General features: G+C 43.0%; 6 protein-coding genes across 8 annotated transcripts in view; 3 read left to right on the forward strand and 3 right to left on the reverse strand.

The window, feature by feature from the left end:
• LOC108627879 (uncharacterized protein DDB_G0284459) overlaps window positions 1–8,152 on the forward strand; it is a 15,750-nt gene extending 7,598 nt beyond the window's left edge. The window contains exons 3-8 of the mRNA XM_018029447.2: window positions 1,902–2,044; window positions 2,621–2,848; window positions 4,538–5,226; window positions 5,502–5,701; window positions 5,774–5,939; window positions 6,107–8,152. Coding sequence (XP_017884936.1) covers window positions 1,902–2,044; window positions 2,621–2,848; window positions 4,538–5,226; window positions 5,502–5,701; window positions 5,774–5,939; window positions 6,107–7,631 — 2,951 coding nt within the window. The 3' untranslated portion in view covers window positions 7,632–8,152. The remainder of the gene's footprint in view (window positions 1–1,901; window positions 2,045–2,620; window positions 2,849–4,537; window positions 5,227–5,501; window positions 5,702–5,773; window positions 5,940–6,106) is intronic.
• Window positions 1–8,523, reverse strand: part of LOC108627880 (uncharacterized) — a 27,332-nt gene extending 18,809 nt beyond the window's left edge. The window contains exon 1 of the mRNA XM_018029449.2: window positions 8,172–8,523. The gene's annotated coding sequence lies outside the window, so the exon portion shown is untranslated. The remainder of the gene's footprint in view (window positions 1–8,171) is intronic.
• Window positions 8,524–8,638: 115 nt separating this feature from the next.
• Window positions 8,639–13,802, reverse strand: LOC108627931 (uncharacterized). 2 transcript variants are annotated; one of them, XM_018029530.2, is made up of 3 exons: window positions 13,400–13,802; window positions 11,384–11,596; window positions 8,639–11,009 (listed from the first exon to the last, which is right to left on the reverse strand). In XM_018029530.2, the coding sequence occupies exons 1-3, from the start codon at window positions 13,476–13,478 to the stop codon at window positions 10,828–10,830; spliced, it is 474 nt and encodes a 157-aa protein (XP_017885019.1). In that variant the 5' UTR covers window positions 13,479–13,802; the 3' UTR covers window positions 8,639–10,827. The 2 variants fall into 2 exon arrangements, with proteins under 2 accessions (XP_017885019.1, XP_026671526.1); XM_026815725.1 differs by lacking the exon at window positions 13,400–13,802 and adding an exon at window positions 12,986–13,349.
• Window positions 13,803–13,990: 188 nt separating this feature from the next.
• Window positions 13,991–15,899, forward strand: LOC113464676 (modifier of mdg4). The gene has a single exon (XM_026815724.1). The coding sequence runs from the start codon at window positions 14,548–14,550 to the stop codon at window positions 15,679–15,681; it is 1,134 nt and encodes a 377-aa protein (XP_026671525.1). The 5' UTR covers window positions 13,991–14,547; the 3' UTR covers window positions 15,682–15,899.
• An 87-nt stretch (window positions 15,900–15,986) lies between these two features.
• LOC108627928 (tetratricopeptide repeat protein 12) lies at window positions 15,987–16,896 on the forward strand. The gene is made up of 3 exons (XM_026815880.1): window positions 15,987–16,158; window positions 16,217–16,405; window positions 16,463–16,896. The coding sequence occupies exons 1-3, from the start codon at window positions 16,023–16,025 to the stop codon at window positions 16,894–16,896; spliced, it is 759 nt and encodes a 252-aa protein (XP_026671681.1). The 5' UTR covers window positions 15,987–16,022.
• Window positions 16,813–18,645, reverse strand: LOC108627927 (UPF0415 protein C7orf25 homolog). Of its 2 annotated transcripts, none has more exons than XM_018029525.2 (4): window positions 18,347–18,645; window positions 17,813–18,224; window positions 17,178–17,716; window positions 16,813–17,110 (listed from the first exon to the last, which is right to left on the reverse strand). In XM_018029525.2, exons 1-4 carry the CDS (start codon window positions 18,494–18,496, stop codon window positions 17,024–17,026), a joined length of 1,188 nt encoding a protein of 395 aa, XP_017885014.1. In that variant the 5' UTR covers window positions 18,497–18,645; the 3' UTR covers window positions 16,813–17,023. The 2 variants fall into 2 exon arrangements, with proteins under 2 accessions (XP_017885014.1, XP_017885013.1); XM_018029524.2 differs by having other exon boundaries at window positions 17,798–18,224.
• Window positions 18,646–18,770: the final 125 nt, after the last annotated feature.

Here is an 18,770-nt window from a genome sequence, read left to right on the forward strand (position 1 = left end):
TCTTCGTTTTAACGAAAAATGTTTCAAACAAAAGTTGTAGCTCTAGTTGCCTGATACAAGAAAGGTCCTATGCAATTTCCTTCTAGCTGTGTTTTAAGTCCCATTCGCTGTCCCAATGATTACACGGGCCACTCTTTATTACTGTCTCCCGGTGGTAAAACTTAAATCGATATCTCCGATCGAATTTCGACGCGGATTAAAAAGAGTTCTGGCGACGGCCAGTCGCGTCCTTAGTATCTTTTGGACTTTCCATATCCGAAGTGGAATGTCGGAGACAGGTCGACCTTCCATCCGAGAATTTTGCATCTGAAGGTTCGTTCACACCGGCGTTCCACCACGGTGTTTCATAAATAACCGATAAAAAGATGCCACGCTTCTGTATTCGCGGCGCGAGGATGCGCGTGACGCGCGAAACAGCTTCGCGGAGATTCCACGAAGGGGAAGAAGGATGGACTTGCCGTGCATATCAACGAGCCCGCCTTCCTTTGTCCTCGGGCGACTCCGAAATTCTCTGTCGGGAGACGTGGAATTTCGAGTGGACTCGCGACTTCGACATTTAAATCGCGTGCCCCGACGCCTTCACCTGCTCGGCCACCGTTTGCGTTCCGAGGCCTTCGGGAACTTGTTCGAAAGCACAGCGATTGCGAAAGGTTCACCGATTGAAATACCTGATCGTCGTTTACGATGTATTTAAAATTTATCAAATGTTAAAACTCATATGCGTGTCACAACTTCTACGATCGATACCGTGAATCGTTCTCTTTCGAAGAAAAACCTGCGGTTTGGTTATCGCGATCAATGTCGACGCGTTTTTAACGAGAATGTCAGGACGTTCCCATTGGAATACGACAGACAATCGTTCGATAGTGATCGAGATTAAGCAATTTGTTTATACCGCGGGTAGGCGTAGTTTCGTCACGAAAATCGTTGCGTTTCCAGTAGAGTGAATACAGGGGTGTGCCCACGCTGAACGTTTCCCACAAACGGAATGCGAGCGCGTTCCCATAATTCATTTTTATGCAACGTCGTCATCGATCCTCCCGGCTTGGAAAACGGCGGTCCCGTTATAAAATATGAACGGTCACCGGGCTACGTGCTTTTTCAGCATCGAGGACGGCCAGCGTCTATAGAGACACCCGCATCGAATCTTTTTGAACGCCTCCTTGGAAAGCCTGAGCGAAAGTATTTTGTTTTTGCATCGATCAACGAGTCGTATCTGGTTCTGGAGAAGTTCTCGCCGATCGGAGACCTTGAACCGGTTCAATCTAATTGGGTTCGAGCCTCGAGGGCAGAGATTTCCCGTTAATTAAAGTTGATTAAGGCGAGGCGCCATCGCGGAACACCGATCGCAAATATGAACAGAGTTCCTAAAGTTGCTTCTACGTACAGACGTGAGATCTGCAGACATGCACGAAACGACTTCTTACGTTCCCTTGGACGGGTTCTACCGTTCAATGAGATAGTATCACACACGATCTCCTCATAAATCAACGAAAACGATCAATGCACAGCCTTGATCTGCTTGAAAACAATTATTACCCAACCGTTCACCTGCGCCGCGAAAAATTGCGACACTCGTACCGAGAGTCTCTCTCCTCGGGTGCTCGATTTCGCAACGAAACGACGCTTCTTCATCGCTTGCACAATCCACGTGGATGCGTACAGACATCTTTGATTATTTACCACCTAACCAGTATGAACCCGTCTGTCCCGTTTGCTGTTTTCAACGGTCCCCACGATTTAGGAGAGACCCAAAGAGATCGGGCCACGGGTCTCATTCGACCGGTACTCGCAACCGGTTTCTTCGTTCTTATTTCGTTTATTCGCGGACGAAAAAGGACGTTCCCATTAAATGAGAAAATGCACAACGAATAAAAACGATGTTTGCGTCCGAATTTCAGGAATCCTCTTGGCCCACGCGTTCGCGGCCGAGCGCAAGCCGAACAGGCCGAAATTCAAGATCGCCACGACGTCGACTACGACTACGACGACTACCACGACCGAGGGGAGCCGCGGTCAGGAAAACGAGAACGAAGATGCCGAGGTAAATTCGTGACACGACTTTCTAATCACCTCCGATTGTTCAAATCGAGACGTAAACGTGATCGCTAATAACGATCCTACGAGATGCACCTCGGTTCTATTATCTACACAGAAATAGAACGGATCGTTCATCATTCGATGATGCAAATCCTAGTGATGATACAGTCACGACCACGCATCTGTTCCGATTATCCAGTTACATCCTCGTTTGCTTAACGAGCATACTGAGTTCATAGACAAATTGAATTAACATCAAAAGGCTCGCGGAATACCATGAAACGAATTTCTATCTATTATCGACAAAAAACTTGCCCATCGCCGAAGCAAGCGTGCTTTCTCAATTTTTCTTCGACTAATAATAATAATCGACGCGACTCACGGTGAAATTAATTAACGTCTAACCAGCGACAGGTTTACCTTCACATTTAAACTATGAGTGACATCATCCGGGAGCTCATCACTGACCGTTACCGAGTTAATTTACCGAGCGTTGAATAACCACCGCCTCGGGACGATGTTGCGGGCACCAAAAGCGACGCTCGTATATCTGACTGCCTCTCGTTTTAATTTTCCCCAGGCGACGACTACTGCGACGGCTAATACCGCAGAGGCGAACGCGACTACCGGGCACGTCCTTACGGGCATCCCGCAGATCGACTACATCTGGGACCCGAATCTGCCGCGCGAATTGAACGGGTACAATCTGAGCGATTACCCGTTCTACAATAGCATACCGGAGGACATAGACTTCAAGTGCGACGGGTTGCACGACGGATTCTACGCCAGCGTGCCTCACAAATGTCAGGTGAGAATGACGAAGCTTCTTCGTAATTGCACGAGTATCAATTGCTATTCTCGGCGACGCAGGCTTTCTCTTTCTTTCGACTATGTGGACAGCGCCGAGCAATATGCACGGCGTCTGAACAGCCATGTTAAAACTTCGCGAATATCTTGAACGAGTTTATTCTCACCGAGAGAGCTAAATGGTCGGGGGGCATGAATCGCGCGACAAACCGTGAGACCAAGGACGAACGGATGCACGTAGGCAAGCGATCGTTGGTAGCCGCGTCTAATCAGCGGCTGGCCATTTTAAGAGCGGATCTAATAAGGTCCAGTTTCTCGGGATAAATCAGTACATATCGCGGTCTGCACTTCCATATAAATCCTGTATCTGCCGTAATAAATGCGGAACACGAGAGTTTCGTGTACGCATGTTTCGTTCTGGAAACTCGTTCGGGACCGATCAAGCGTCCACTGCAAGAGTAAAAGCGGGCACCGTGACCGCTCTAGTGAAAAGGAAAGTCAGTGTCATCTGGACGAAAGGAGAAAGATTTTCTGACGTCGCGTGCAACGATCCAAAACTGAACCGCACGCGCTTCCCCTTACACACCCCGAGAAATTAATACAGGACGAGGTATCTAAAATCGGCCGTTGGTCACGGTCCGTAGACGACGAATTGTTGTACGCGGTACTTGTTGCCTGTATTTTGGAGCTTAGTCGGGAGGAAACGCGAGTTTCCCGTTAACGGCTGAGAGACTGCTGGAAAATAGAGGAAAGGGGGAGATTTTCGCGGTTCGATACACTTCCCGTCCCTGACCGTTTCGAGATTCGCCTATCTCGAGGATCGTGAAAGCGATTGCAAAGTACTTCTTTCCTTATCGATTGTCTTACGCCGAACGAGCCATTGTCATGCAAATGTCGGAGATCCGCAGGGCAGCAACACCGGATATCGGGCGAAAAATGTATCGCGCGAACGTTTTGCAACTGAACGGGAAAGTTCCGCTCGAACGAATTAGTAATCGGCGAGTTTCGGTGGTCAGGCTTGGCTAATTCTCGAGCACGTTTGACATTTAACGGGTTGAGCAAGATCCGCGATCTATCATCGTGAAACTCGAGAAGAACAAATTCGAGCCGAGGCCGGCTTCTTGTCATGCAAACGCGCAACGAGTCACTTCCTGCAATCTGGAACGGAGGACTTTCCAATAAAATTACCAAAGCATAGAGAAACTCGAGTTCGCTGAACGCGTTGAAAAAAATGTTCTTCACGTCACGAAAGATTTCGAGAACGATCAATTTGACGGAAGTGTAATCGACGGACGTCGTCTGGTAAGATCGCGAGAAGTTCGACTCTCGGAAGACGGCCGAGGGAAACCGAAACCGAAACGAGCGGAGACGTGCTCTGAATGATTCTAGATGATTCCTTTAGATAATCCGACACGACGATACGTGCCAGACAATCGTAGATACTTTTACAGACGCGAGTACACCTGTACGTGCAACGAGAGTCTACGACTGTGTACTCCCGAGGCAATTACTCGCGCTCACGTAGTCACGGTGTGAAAGCTACGGTCTAGCGTCGCATCGAGAAGTGTGTTAACATCGTCGTTAAATCAGAAATTTTGGCCAAACGATAGGAAGACAGTAAAATTTCACTCAAATTTTTATGCAAATCGCGAGACCATCGAAAATCTACTAATACTCCTCATTTTTTAAGGTGTATCATCATTGCCTCTACGGTACACGATACGACTTCCTCTGCGCGAACTTCACAGCCTTCGACCAGAAGACTTTCATCTGTCATTTCGTCTCCGAAGTGGACTGCACCAATTCGAAGAAGTATTGGCACAGAAACGATGCCCTATATAAAGCGACGACTACGTCCACGACGTCGACGTCGACGACGACCACTATCGCTCCGGTGACGACCGCTGCCGGACGTCAATCACCGAGGGACAGAGACCCGCCGCCGCGGAGGAGGAGACCGTTCAGAAGACGCCCGGCGTACGATTACTACGACGAAGAGTATTACGACGACGATTACAGTCGGCCACGCGGATATGGAAGGGACGATTATGATTACGACTACGAAGATCGAAAGTACCGGAGGGACAGAGATCGTGAGTTCAGGGACCGCGATCGTGACTTCCGAGAAAGGGATGCCCCGAGGCCTAGAGAGGGAGCACCGAGAGACGAGAGAGATCGAGACACCAGTGTCAGGGATCGATTTCCTAGTAGGAGCAATAGGAGAGATCCTGCGAGGCCTAGAAATCCTCTAGAAGAGGACACTCGAGTGCGAGCCAGAGATCCCGAAGGAGCGAGAACCGTGTCTAGAGAAGTGGAGGATACGGAATTAGACGACCGAAGGATCAGAGACCCCGAGGACCGTCGGCACTCCGATAAAAGGTATTATACTTCTGTTAATTGATTTAACACTAAATCTACCGACATTTTATATATACCTATTTCTACCGATTTCGGTCAAATGACCGCTTTTCAAATAAACATTATATTCTTTCTCAGTTGATTATAGATAATACAGAATTTAGCATAGGCAATAAAACACAAAATAATTATCATGTAATAATTAAATAATATAATAAAAAATAATCTCAAAAACGGTCATTTGACCGCACCGATAGGTTTTATGTTAATGATGGATAAAAAGAATACTTTTCCAGATACAGGGATGAGTATGAGGACAAGGAAGCTGCCGCTGTACCAGTAGGTGCGGCAACGAGTGGAGACGTTTTGGTGAAACCGTCGGCACCTGTGACTTCCCTGTACGCGAGGCCGAGAGCTCCGCCTAAAATTCGGAGACCCGTGCCGCTTTCCGAGCAAGATAAATACGCTTACAAAAATACTAACATTCAATCTACTGGTAATTTCCTGTCTTTTAATACGGGAATATTGTCGCAGGGCAAATTCGACAAATGAAATATTTATTTTACAGAGGAACCTCGCAGAAGGCCCATGGACGCAGAAGATGACTATTACGAGGAAGAAATGGAGGATCCAAGACCGATCCGACGACCGCTGAGAAGGAGACCATCTTACAGGGACAGAGACAGAGACGACTTTTACGACTTTGCGGAAAGGGACAGGGTCCGACCCCTCAGGTAAGATAACGTACGTACACAACACTGGTACAATTATCTTCGTTCGTTGTAACCACATCGTCGCAATTAACGATACAGCGAGACAAGTACATAACATCATACATGCCTTTAACAGTGCTTGAGCGATGACTATTTAATTAATTTACGGTATTAACGTTTCGCTTCAGACCTCGATATCGAGACGACGAGGACGATCCGCGACCGAGGAAGCACGATCGCCCAAGAGATCGTTTTTACGACAGAGATCGGGGAAGGGATCGAGCCCTCGATCGCGGCAAGGATCGCGCGAGGATGCAGGACGATAAAGAAAGACCGTATCGGCCGTCCGACAGGGAAATCGATCGTCCTAGAACCGGTTCGAGATCTAAAGATCTCCCAGACGCTACCGATTTACCACCCAGACGGGGCAATAATTATGAAAGGACTAGCACAACATCAACTACCACCACGTGCACGCCCGAGCAACTCGTTCACAAGGAATCGAGTACGAAGGAACCCGAGAGGTCAGTCCTTACGGAAAAGCCGAAATCAGTTCAGACTCCGACGACACAGACGCCAGTCGAAGACACGGAGTATCGACCACGTCAACAGGATTATCAGGAGAAGGACGAGGACGAGAGACAACAGGCTCATTACGAGACTGCTTCCGAGGAATATTCGCAGGATTACTACGACGAGCCTGAAGACCCACCCGCCCCACCGCCTCGAACCACAGTTCGCATCGTTAAACGACCCTTCTTGCCTTCCAGGGGTGGCAATCCCAATCCAAGGGGTCTGTCACCGGTCGGCGTAAAAGCGACCACCCCTAAGAGGGAGGAGGATAAAGCAACGGACAGACCATCTGTCCAAGAGAGGTCCAAAGGTTATTACGTGCACGAGGAGCAGGAAACGAGCCGCGAATCTAATCAGGAATCCAAAGTAGAGGAGAAGGAGAACTACGATCCATACAAAACTGTGCAAGTCGAAAATGAGCGCAGGCCAGAGGAATACGACACGTCCTTAGTCAGACCTGCGATTCGAAGACCTACCGACAGACAACGCGAAGAGGCACAGAAACCCGCGCTCGACGATTTTATCAGGGAATCGAAGCAAGACGATAGACAGAATTACGACGAGGGATTAGGCAAATGGCTCACGGACGATTACTCGAATCCTGCACAGAACAGTGACAGAAACGTGCAGAATTCAGGTTCTACGCGAAACACGAAGGGAAGACTGACGGTGAACGAGAATCCAAACACTTATGGGACCACGGGATTTAAGAACGAGGAGACTCAGGAGCACCCGACGGGTCCTCAGAGTTTCAGGGTGAAACAAAGGCTGAACGAGGTGACTCATCCTCTGCAGGATATCCCGGAGAGCGAATACGACGTCACTCTGAACGACGCGTTAACGCCCACGTTGAATCAGGAGACTAATTTGCCGAGTGGATTCGTTCTACCTCTCCACAGACAAATTGGCAGGGACGCGGTTTTGCAATCGTCTGAGAATAATTACAAAGTCTCGAGACCTGTGAGTAATCAGCAGCAGCAACAGCAAAAGCCGTTCGTGCCCAGTCCGCAATTTTTGCCGACCGTGAACAACAACGACAGATTGAGAACCGTGTATTACAGAACGCCCGAGGCGATTCAGATAAGCGGGGCACAGTACAGGCCGCAGAGAGGACCGTGGCACGATTATACCGGCTATTGAATTAAATTCTAAGTAATATTAAAAAGCTTTCAAACTTCCTCCGTAAGCTGTGCAAAAACAAGTGAGGTACACTCGGTAACATCTAATCGTACTTGAAGGAAACGCTTAAAATCGATGAGAGTTTCTTTTGGGATAAATGAATTTATCGGACCTTCGATCGCGTGGTCAAACTTTTCGATGTCTTTCATACGAGGAGACAGGAAGATAGTTTTCGTTCATTAGATATTTGAAAGTAGAAAACTAATCAAACGCAACGATAAAAATATTCTACTATGGATAATCTACTTTCTACTTTCGGCTCGACTTGTAAATAGGCGCACGATTATTGTCATTCCTAACAATTAAATTATTACCCCAAGCGTGATAAGCGTGTAAAACAATTTTCCACGAAAGCATATTCGTCGTCTCGATCGTTTATTTTCTTCTTCGTAGCGAGTAAGTTTTCTCGAATACGCATTTTACCTCTAACGCATTGTAAATTATACCAACCTTGACGTACGATATTAAAAAATGAAAAAGTATACCTGTTTATTTTTTTACCTTCATTTTCCTTTATTTCCGTCTTCATCGAACCAGCACGCACCTAGGCACACAGGCAAGAACACGCGCGGATGCACGCAACGACGAAGCTAAACGCGACAGGAGGAGGGAGGGGAATTAATGTAATTAAATGTACAAATCTTCTACTCGCCCAATTTAACTTTTAATATCCAAATATTTTTATACCGACTTCAAACTAACGCAACTGAGAAAAATGTGTTATATCATCATGAAATTTTGATAGACAATGTAGAAGATTAGTGTCGTAGCTATCTGCTTAACATTATTTTATCCAATATAATAAATTATATTGCAAAATAATGTAAATTGCCCGGGTCTCACCGCGTGGAGGTTGCTACGAAAGAGACCCACAAAAATAAATCCTACGATCTCGAAATTTATTAAAAAAGAAACAAACGTACAGGATAAATTGAAGAGGACATGTTAATGATCAATAAATTAAACACTTTTGCACTGTTATTTTCTTTATTTCCTATTTCATATTTATCGAAGTTGAATATTTACAAATTGTTCGTCGCGGTCGCTGCCGATCTAATTTCGGTGATACATTTTGTATGCATTTGTTAAAAGCGGACAAATTCAATTTGTCCACGAATCGGCTACCGAAGTTACAATGCAGAAAGCAACGTTTGTCCAAGTTTCGCTGCGTAAATAATGTCGCACCGTCGAAGAACAATACCTTCTCTGTTTACGATCGAAGACAGATTGTGCTTCTATAGAATGTGAATTATAATGAGTGGGTTCCGTCAAGGATCTAACGTAAAATACATCACAGAGTAGAATTTGCAACTCAACAGAGCCACGCGCACGCGGGAACAAGTGATAATTGAAGAATCGTCGAATCTGTGTAATAAAATATTCTCTATGAATTTCAATTTGGAGATGCGTGGACGTGACTGTGTTTGAAAAAATGGTAACAATTACAATTAGGTCTCGGTGGTCAAATCGTAAGAGTGTTTGCCTAAAAGTTGTAACGAGTGAAAAGAGAGCGATGCTATTTGCGATGTATCGCAGCGATACGTAACTAAGAAACAATAAATTCGCTAGTACCAGTTGCACCGTTTTCCCGATTTGTACCCGCGAACTATAAAAATATGGAATCTTGTCTCTCGCGATGCCGAATCGGATCGAGCACCGGCTAATTGCTATGTGATTTTTAGCTTTCTAGTGCGTAGTTCTGTACAAAAATGATAGAGTACAAGAATAGGTTAAATATTTATATATGTATATATATATGTGTATATATATACGATATATATATAATATATAAATCTCGCATACGTATTTCAATCATTTGTCGCGAGCCCTCATTTTTCTTTTAGGAATATTTATAGACGATGCAATTTTCTCCAGAATCACGATTAGATTATGCTATAGAAAAAATAATGATTGACTGGCAAGAATACGCAACCCGCGGAATGGCGGAAAGTTATATTTACAAATTTTGTTATATATTACAAAAAAATAAAACAGTATCGAACAAGAGATAAGACAGTGTAACATTGTTTTGGTATAAATGCAATCACTCCTAAAGCCTTGAGGTTTCTAGTCCAATCGCGAAGAAAGCTTACTTTCGACTCATTAAATTTCGTTTCGAACTTTTTACCGTTTCAATCCTGGAACCTTTATTCTTTGGTAAAGTAATGCACGTTTTGAGAGAAAGAACAAGACATTCGGAGAGGACGAGATATCCACGCGACACGACTCGATACTCGAATCAATAAAAAATGTTCGTATACTAATTGTCATATATTTAAAAAAAATATAATAATCGATCGCGTCGCGTGCACAAAATTCGATCGAAATTACAACCTTGTTAAGAACATAAATAGATACTAATTTTGCACATAGCAAGGCGGTTAGTCACCGTCCTTTATGCAAGATATTATTAACACGTGAAGTTTACTGACCAGCTTATTAATATCATCGTAAAAAATTATGCTTTCAATGTGTTCTTAAAAACTATTGAAAATGCAGTCGTTTATCCCGCATCCCTTACAACCATTGTGTATAAACATAGAATCAGTGATCGTACAAGTGGTAGCACGCTCATGCTTTTCTTTCTTTATAAAAAATAGAGTAATTTGTGAACAACGTAAGATATATCACGCAATTATTAATCGTCAGTGGGATCGCTAAACGAGGAGATTAAAATCGATGAAAGCATGAGACACGTCCACTTATGCTATCACTTTATTTTGCATTTAGCCTCTTAATTCAGTTCGCGACGACGTTCTCATGTACCTTGTACCTAAACTTTATGTACACAGAGTTACACAATATTGTTCCCCAAGCGAGACGAGCCTCAAGAATTGTTCAACGAGATCCCTGGCGAAATGTCTTTCAGCAATAGACAGTGGGTAAGAGCCCGTGAAAAATAAAAATACGAGAACTATTATTGCACGTGCAGTTTGAACAGAGAAACTTTCAACGCTTCATCTACATATCTGTTACTATTTATTACGTTCGATCGAGGGCTTTCCACCAGGGATTTGTATAAGCGGAAGATGAAACGATACCATACATTTTCATTGTGGTAACTCAAAGCTTGTCGATTCTAATTACGAATTGTGTAACTGAGCGTTTTCGATAAAAACTTTATACACGGCACACGCAGAGATAAATGAATACCTGTTTACGCTATCGGCGGATCGTCGTCGTCGTCGTCGTCTCGCGTGACTAGGACATTACCGTAACGATTTGGACGAAGCTGTCTCACCCGTTGTAGCAATTTGTACCGTCTCGCGACAAAGTATAACAGGACACTGACTACTACGAGGAAGGTCGGTATTAACAAACCGGCGGCTACGGAACCACCTACACAAAATTCAGAAACAATCTCATTTTCCAGATGTCCTGTTTTACTGTTACGTACTTCGTTTCACCGACGTACGTTCCTCAACAAAGAATTTCTATCTAAAATTGAACTTGTCAAAGTTTCTTGGATAACAATCTACGCTCTGGTAATCACGTATTTCATTTTTAATTATGTACAGCGCCCACTTATGTGGCCACAGTTGGGACCGAAAACGGCCACCTAAACGGGAAAGTGATTTCCAGAAATCGAAGGAGGCAAAAAAGGAGAAGAGATACCGATAGTGGCATCCCGAATGACTACGTTTACGACACAGTCTTAAGAATCGGTGGGAATAGCGACGGCCACCTAAACGGGCAAAATTTCATGTACTCACCACCTGAACTCTCCTGGGCGTCTGGTGGATCGGAAGTGACGACGGCAACGGTTGTTGCAAACTGCACACACTTCTCATTTTCCCGTTTGTAGCCCAAATTGCATACGCATTCTCCCGTGTCGTTCTTCGAATTCTGAAAGCATCTCTCGTTCTCGCCACATTGCAGTGTCACGTTGTAGATGTTGCACGATTTAATTGAGCTCGTCACGTTGCCTGCGAACACAGAAACGAACGTCCCTGATCGATGAAACGCTATCAACGAGTTGTATTGCGTCGAGATAAGATTGAACGCAGGGAAGGCCTTCCTAGTTGATTCGTTTAAACAAAGGTTAATGGATATGGATATCAGTCACGACGGAACGGGGGCTTCGCTCCGTTCGTGACGAATCGGTCGTTCAAGCATTTTAATACTGATAACGTGTGCGAGTCAATTTAAATGTATTAACGCAGATTTTATGGATTTACAAGAAATACTGCGTTCGATGTGCGGCAGACCAAAAGCATATACACATCCTTAATCTTAAAACGATATCAATTCCAGTTTTTAAATTGATATCGCAAATGTTTCATTTTTACACCATCTGGTCGTTAATTGGCTCGCTTGACGGTTTCGCATGAATATGTTGATCACGAGTTTGTTCGTCACTGCTTATCGTTATCTGTCGAACACCGTTATCTTTCGTTTCCTTTGGACAAAAGACATAAAGGCACCTCGGTGGTACCTTTGAGTGGTATCTTTGCGACTCTATCGACACTGCGAGATTGGCTGAATCATTTAATTGAGGCGAATTCATTTTATCAGTTGGAATACAAGGGTTAACTACGCCGAGGTTGAGCGAGACGAATTAACAAACTTTCTTTTGATTTAAATCGATGGTGTCGCATTAACTCGATAAGCTACTAGCATTCGCGGGCCTCAAAAACATCGGGAGCACGAAAACACTTCGATTCGTATATCACTGATGAACTTTTTCTGTGATAAAATTCATAGGTCAGTTGGACAATGAGAGCTTTCATTCGTGCATCTGTGCTTCGAGAAAAGATTGTTGGTCTCTGTATTGCCGAGGAAAGACACAGCCGAAAATAATTACGTAAAGTATATAAAATAAAATGTTGGAAATGAATTCCACTGGTTGGGAATGAGTGCAAATGTTTTATGTAAATACACCGAGAATTCTTTAACCGACGACACAACGTTGACAACCATTAAGTAAATTGTATCCACGTACAACATCGTGGAATAATTAATGGAATGGTTACATAGTTAATTTACTGCATATCTACTACGCCTAGCTTACTGTTTGCAAACATTATTTTGTACTATTACCACTGGTTCAATATAGAAAATTAAAATGCTATATACGGTTTTCGTTATCACGGTGACTCATTTCATTCGTTGTGAGCGTCCTTGTCACGATAAAATAAAAATGCCAAGGAGGACGATCTTTTTTCCCAAAAAATTCCCTCTTGCACAACCTCGTTATTTTTAACGGTGCAACGTTGCGAAATGACACGCTATGATATTATACATTGAGCGATCCGATGTGAGACGATTTCGCAAACACGTAGATTTCAGAGAAGCTGATAAAGCATCGCGTATACCATAATCGTGATGGAACATCCACAATTGTCGAGTTAATTAATTGGTCACACTCTAACAAGCTTCCGATCCGACAATTATTTATCTCGTATGATATTCCGTAGAATCTAATTGAAAGAGAAGAGGGAGGCAGGAATGCAATCCGTCGGATCGAAAAAGTGCACACGAGGGGACTAAATCTCTGGACCACGAGAAAAGAGACACGGGCACTCCGAGAGAAATGGGATGAAAGAAGATAGGAGGCGAGAGAGAAACCCGAAGGGAAGGAGGAAGAAAAAGCGGAAGAAGACTATTGTAGCCTTACAGGGGTGACCCCAATGATTCGGTTGAATGAACCAATTTCGGTCTCGCTCGGCCTGAACATCGGTTCGCTTGATTCGCTAGGAAATCGTTTCGGAGAATCCATTCGCACATACCTGATGCGTTAACGAATGGCGCTAGAAAAAGCAATGCCACGATGAGATAGCAGGAAACATCGGCTCGAAGATTTCGCATTTTCCCTTGTTTCGTTCACTCGTACCGTCGGCGCTCGGTCAGGCTCTTCGTGTCTACTCTATCTGTCGTTCAGTCACTATTCACGATCACATAATAATGAACGCGATTATTCAAAGGACACTTACGGTCGATGCGTTTGTGCCGCTCAGTAAACGCAACGTACAACGCACAAACGTACACGCACGACTATTCATCAATGTATTCGTTTAGATAACCTACAATCGTGGCACGGTACAGTCAATAGGCACGCGTTTGCCGGCTCATCGTCGAACGACCAGCCGTCAACACTTTTGACAGATAAATGCTAGGCCGCGCGGCGGAACGCGTTCAATCATCTGTTATTAAACGACCATTTGCTATTATCGAACTCAATTGGCATCGAGAGTCGCGAAACGTATGTCGACTTCGAGACATCGCGAGGACAAGATGGCGCTGTCCATCTTCGACTGGCGCCACGATCAAAATTCAATTTCATCTGCTATGCGAACATGTAATTTCTATCAGAAGAACGGTACAGTAAACGAATTGGTGCAATGAAATTTCATGTCAAACAATAATCATACACCCAAGCAATCGTTGAAGTTCGATGACTCTGGATCGAGTCGGAACGTAAACTATAAAACGATTGATCGCGTAGGAAATAATTTCACGTTTTGAAATAATTTTAAACTCGTGGCAAAACGTTATTTTTAGAGACGGTCTCTAGGCAGGAGCCGACAGATAATTTTGGCATCGAACTGCTAGAAATCGATTGCTATACAAGTTATTTTTAAAAAGCAGGATTTCTGTTAAATCGAGTCTAGACGTTTCGTGCAATTATTTCGAACGCCATCGCCGTGTAAATCGTGTTCCTTACTCTTTCATCATACGATCGAGCACACGACAATTCTCTTTAAACCTAACATTCAGAAATTAGAAAATACTGTCTATACATCGAAACGCGTAGACGCTTAGAAATAGTTACAGTGACAGCGGCACGTGTCATGGCTGTCTGTTGTCATAAACGTTAGTTGCGTACCCGTAAGTTTTAACGGAGATCGAAGGCTATCAGTTACTTATAATAATTAAAATGAGGGAGGACACCGTGTTGAGCTTAAAGTGGCACAGTTTCCCGTCGCATTTAGCCGTTTCGCTCGATACGTGTTATGAGAAGCAACAGTTTGTGGATCTTTCTTTAGTATGTAAGGACGGGACGATTTTAAAATGTCACAAGATGGTATTGGCCAATTCAAGTTCGTTCTTCCGTCGGCTACTCATGGCCAACGAGCATCCTCACCCTATGATCATTCTTCACGATATCGAAGCGGACGATCTAAAGACTATCATTAATTTTATGTACTGCGGCGAGATACAAGTTGTTCAAAGTGAGGTTAGAAGGCTGCTGAAACTGGCCGAAATTTTGGAAGTCACGGGACTACGGCACATTCAAACTTCCGTGTTAGGCGGTGAATCGAACATTGTGCCTCACGACTCGTCTAGGAAAACGACCACTGTATCCCGATTGAAAATCGAGGAACCAAAAAGTTTACCCACCAAAACAGTACCTGATCATGACCCGAATATTAGACAGCAAAATAAAACGAACAACCAAACGACGAGATTCCCACCGGCTACTCACACTCACAAGAGTGGAAATAAAGTTCCACAAGAAGCTGCCAAGAAAAGCGAGGAGGGTAATGTTAATTTATTAAATCAACGACTAGACACCGGGAGATCAGGGATCAGTATTGTAGACATTAACGATATGCCAAGTACCAGTAGAGGAATTGGGAACCCACCGCTTCAGAAGAGGAAAGAAGCTTGTGAACCTGTAATTAGTTGGCCCAGGGTTTTATCAGCTATATGCAAAGATAAGCCTCTACCCTTAAAAAAATTATGTATTATGGATGAAGTAGAAATCACGGCTGGCAAATCGAATCAACAGCCTCAAAGAAACGAACCACTGGACAGAAGGAAACAGAGGACTAATTCAGAAAGCAACGAATCTATGAAATGTGCAGTTTTCATAAAAGACGAAGTGGACATATTCGAGACAGAAGAAGATGCCGATATGGATCCCCTCGAGGTTGAAGAAATTGAGAATGAAAATGCTGAAATTTTGGCTGGATCATCTCAAATGTTTTCTATGAAAAATATGGATCCAAAGTTCTACAGTTCCACGACACTATCAGAGTATCCTCCAAGAAAGGGATCCAATGGTTAATGAATGAAACAATCACGTTCTCTAATTGAAATCATTGATATATGTTGCTTTGAATATAATACTTAGACTGAATAAACTCATGTGATTAAATACTTTTTTTAAACTAAAAACACTGCAAAATTTAACATATATAAATTAACCATAGCTCATCACATCTATGTAACTTGTTACTTTCTTACATGATCTTGTTCCTTTTATAATAAATCGAATTAAAATAACATATTTTATCTGTACCCTATCCTACACATGTATCCACACTCAATAAATGTATGTACGTGTTGCTATGGAAACGAATTATAGCTTAAGTTAAATCAATTTACTCTGAGTTTATCTATTGAAAGATGTATAACTCGTTGAAACATAATCAATTCGATAAAAATATGATAGAAGGTTCACAAATTATGGACAATCTGTCGGTCGACCGGCATGGAACAGAAGAGGAGTTCCAGAACTTTATGCAGCGTGTCAATGAAGTTGGTAAGTGTTAATCCTCTTGGTTACGAGTACAATTATCAAACAAATGTAATTATTTAAGAAAAAATTGTGAAGAAACTGGCATCTTCTGATCCCGAGGAACAAATACATGGGCAAGTATTGGCGGATGAAATATTAGAAAGCCGACCGGAACAAACTATTTGCGAAAACACTGAGTTAAAAATAAAAACTGATCGTACGGTGATTAATAAATGTTTGGTCGACGAAAATCCGGAACGAACGTCTCAAGGTAATTAATATCTTCAGTTTTCGTATTCTTTACGAAATCAAAGATATTTTTGCGTAGAGGTGTTTATGAAAAACGTAGAAAAAGATGCAAAGCAAAGATCGGAGGATCGGAAGATTCGAAACGAGCGAGCAGAAACGTTGAAAACAATTGGTAACGGGGCGTTCAAAGAGGGAAATTACGAGAAAGCGGTAACATATTACAGCAAAGCGATCGAGCAACGCAAAGATTCGGCCGTGTTATGGAATAACAGGGCTTTATCGTACATTCAGCTTGGATTATTTGAGAGAGCCTTGGCCGATTGTGAGTGGGCATTGAAAGTGAATAATACAAATTTAAAAGCCCTCCTGAACAGTGCTAAATGTTACAAGCAACTCGGAGAAGAGACGAAATATAAAGAGTACATTCGATTAGCGAAGGAAAGAAATCCACATTTCAATAAATTTATTAACGGTACGATAGATTTACATCGCAAACGTTTCTGTTACAATTGAGCCATCGAACTTTACTTTTTCAGAATTCGAGGAGAGCCTGGATATGCGTTTCAATCATCTAAATTGTAATAAATAATCCTCGTGTATATTTCTCTTGTAACAATTTAAAATGCATTTATAAACAATATCAGGATGGACTTAATTTCGTTGCATACCCTTCTTTAATCTCTGAGAGAGATCTAGGTTCGTGCAAAAAGACTGTACATTCGATGCCCTAGAAAAATGATTACTAAAATCGTCTGAAACTGTTACAGCCTATGGATACACCTAAATATTTGTACCTGCATACGAGCTGCTCTAACGAATCCTTCGTTCGCGGATACTATGATGCTTTTCATATTTTCCCCCGTCGCAAAAACTAATCTAGATCTATTCTTAATTTTACCGCCTAGACTCAATTTCTCCATTATTCTACCGGTTGGTACATCGTTGACAATGCGTACTTTGCTCATTAAGTCTTTTGCCCTGGCAGTCTCTCTGGGCCCACCGATAACACCGATGATGTTCATAAAATTTTCATACGCAGTCTGACAAACGATCAGCTCTTTCCCTTGAAACAGTTCCTCTAAAATCGGTTTCACCGGCCGTTTTCTTTCCATCTCTGCTTGTTGCGTGAGCAATGGTTCCTGATAAATAAACTGATCGTACCCATTAGTCATGTTCGTCACGTATGCCAATAGAGTTGACACATCCAAACTAAGAAGTTTTATCTCAGTTTTTAAAGAAGATGCATTAAAAGCAACTAGATCTGAATTTACGCTCACAGATTCCTCAGCGGTTTCTAAGGGATACATCTCCGTAAATAATTTGTCCCCATTGTCTGCCTCCAAAAAATAGACACAATAATGAGTACCTCAAATGATATCGTTCATGCATTTAAGAGTCTAGTAAAAATTGATACCATGCACATCTTTACATTTTATTATGTCCCCTTCAATGATCACTCCCATTTGCTTTAAACGTCTGGCCAATGGAATTTCTATACCATAAGCAAAGTGAAATACAACATCAGGTGGTCTATACAAGTATAGATAACATTTTGCACATTGCAAGTAACTGGAGGCCTGATCGAGCACAGACTTTTGCCCATATTCTCCATTCCCCATCGAAATCAATGTGAGAGCTCTAGCATTTCTAGCAATAACTTTTACCCATGATGCACCACCATTGTACACTATATCTACTTCTAATCTCGACTTCTTATGCTTAAAAGGTTTCATAACATTGGTGGGTTGATTAACACAGAAGAGCCGTGTTACGATCGCATTCAGATGAATCAAATTTGTGCTCTGCAGATGTTCTTTCTTTACGTTTCCTGTACATTGTACCTTTATGAGAACATTTACAGCGTTACAATCATGATGTTCGAACGACTTCCCGATGTTACAGACACTGATGAAAGATGTAAGCGTATACTTTGAAACTCGGCGATGATTTCGAGGAGACGTACCTTTTCTAAAAACCTAATCTCTTGCTGAATCTTTCGTATCAATTTCTCAACCCCGTCAATCTTTCCCAGAAGTTTCAATCGGTCTACCGTGGCCTTGCCACTGTTTATCTTTTCCTCGAGACATTTCAACAACTCGACCTTCTCCTCCATCCTTCTTGGCCAAGCAATTCTCAAGTACTCGACCACGAAGGATCGTAGTTTTTTATGACAGTTCTAATAATTTCGAACAGCTCACGACCGACGTACGTAGCTTTAGTAGCCATCTTGCATTAAAGCGGGACGTCGCGTAATGTCCGTCGGATCGCTTGTCAAAATTTTTCGCTGCTGCTTTTATATATGCAAAGTAGTCGCGTAAGTTTTGTCCAGTACAAACAATTTTTTATTTTGTTTGTTAGTCTTTCGTTTAAAAGGTGCAAAGGGCAAA

Source organism: Ceratina calcarata, unplaced genomic scaffold (assembly GCF_001652005.2).
Source record: "Ceratina calcarata isolate Rehan_Ccalc_2016 unplaced genomic scaffold, ASM165200v1 scaffold48.2, whole genome shotgun sequence".
Taxonomy (NCBI): Eukaryota; Metazoa; Arthropoda; class Insecta; order Hymenoptera; family Apidae; genus Ceratina; species Ceratina calcarata.

Coding starts and splice junctions, on each gene's coding strand:
- LOC108627931 (XM_018029530.2), bottom strand. CDS start 13,478: ATGCGAAATCTTCGAGCCGATGTTTCCTGCTATCTCATCGTGGCATTG. Junction 11,597..13,399: donor GCCATTCGTTAACGCATCAG/GTATGTGCGAAT, acceptor CTGTGTTCGCAG/GCAACGTGACGAGCTCAATT. Junction 11,010..11,383: donor CGCCCAGGAGAGTTCAGGTG/GTGAGTACATGA, acceptor AATTTTGTGTAG/GTGGTTCCGTAGCCGCCGGT.
- LOC113464676 (XM_026815724.1), top strand. CDS start 14,548: ATGAGGGAGGACACCGTGTTGAGCTTAAAGTGGCACAGTTTCCCGTCG.
- LOC108627927 (XM_018029524.2), bottom strand. CDS start 18,496: ATGGAGGAGAAGGTCGAGTTGTTGAAATGTCTCGAGGAAAAGATAAAC. Junction 18,225..18,346: donor AGATTAGGTTTTTAGAAAAG/GTACGTCTCCTC, acceptor GTTCTCATAAAG/GTACAATGTACAGGAAACGT. Junction 17,717..17,797: donor AAAATGTAAAGATGTGCATG/GTATCAATTTTT, acceptor TTTTGGAGGCAG/ACAATGGGGACAAATTATTT.
- LOC108627928 (XM_026815880.1), top strand. CDS start 16,023: ATGTATAACTCGTTGAAACATAATCAATTCGATAAAAATATGATAGAA. Junction 16,159..16,216: donor GCAGCGTGTCAATGAAGTTG/GTAAGTGTTAAT, acceptor TAATTATTTAAG/AAAAAATTGTGAAGAAACTG. Junction 16,406..16,462: donor TCCGGAACGAACGTCTCAAG/GTAATTAATATC, acceptor ATTTTTGCGTAG/AGGTGTTTATGAAAAACGTA.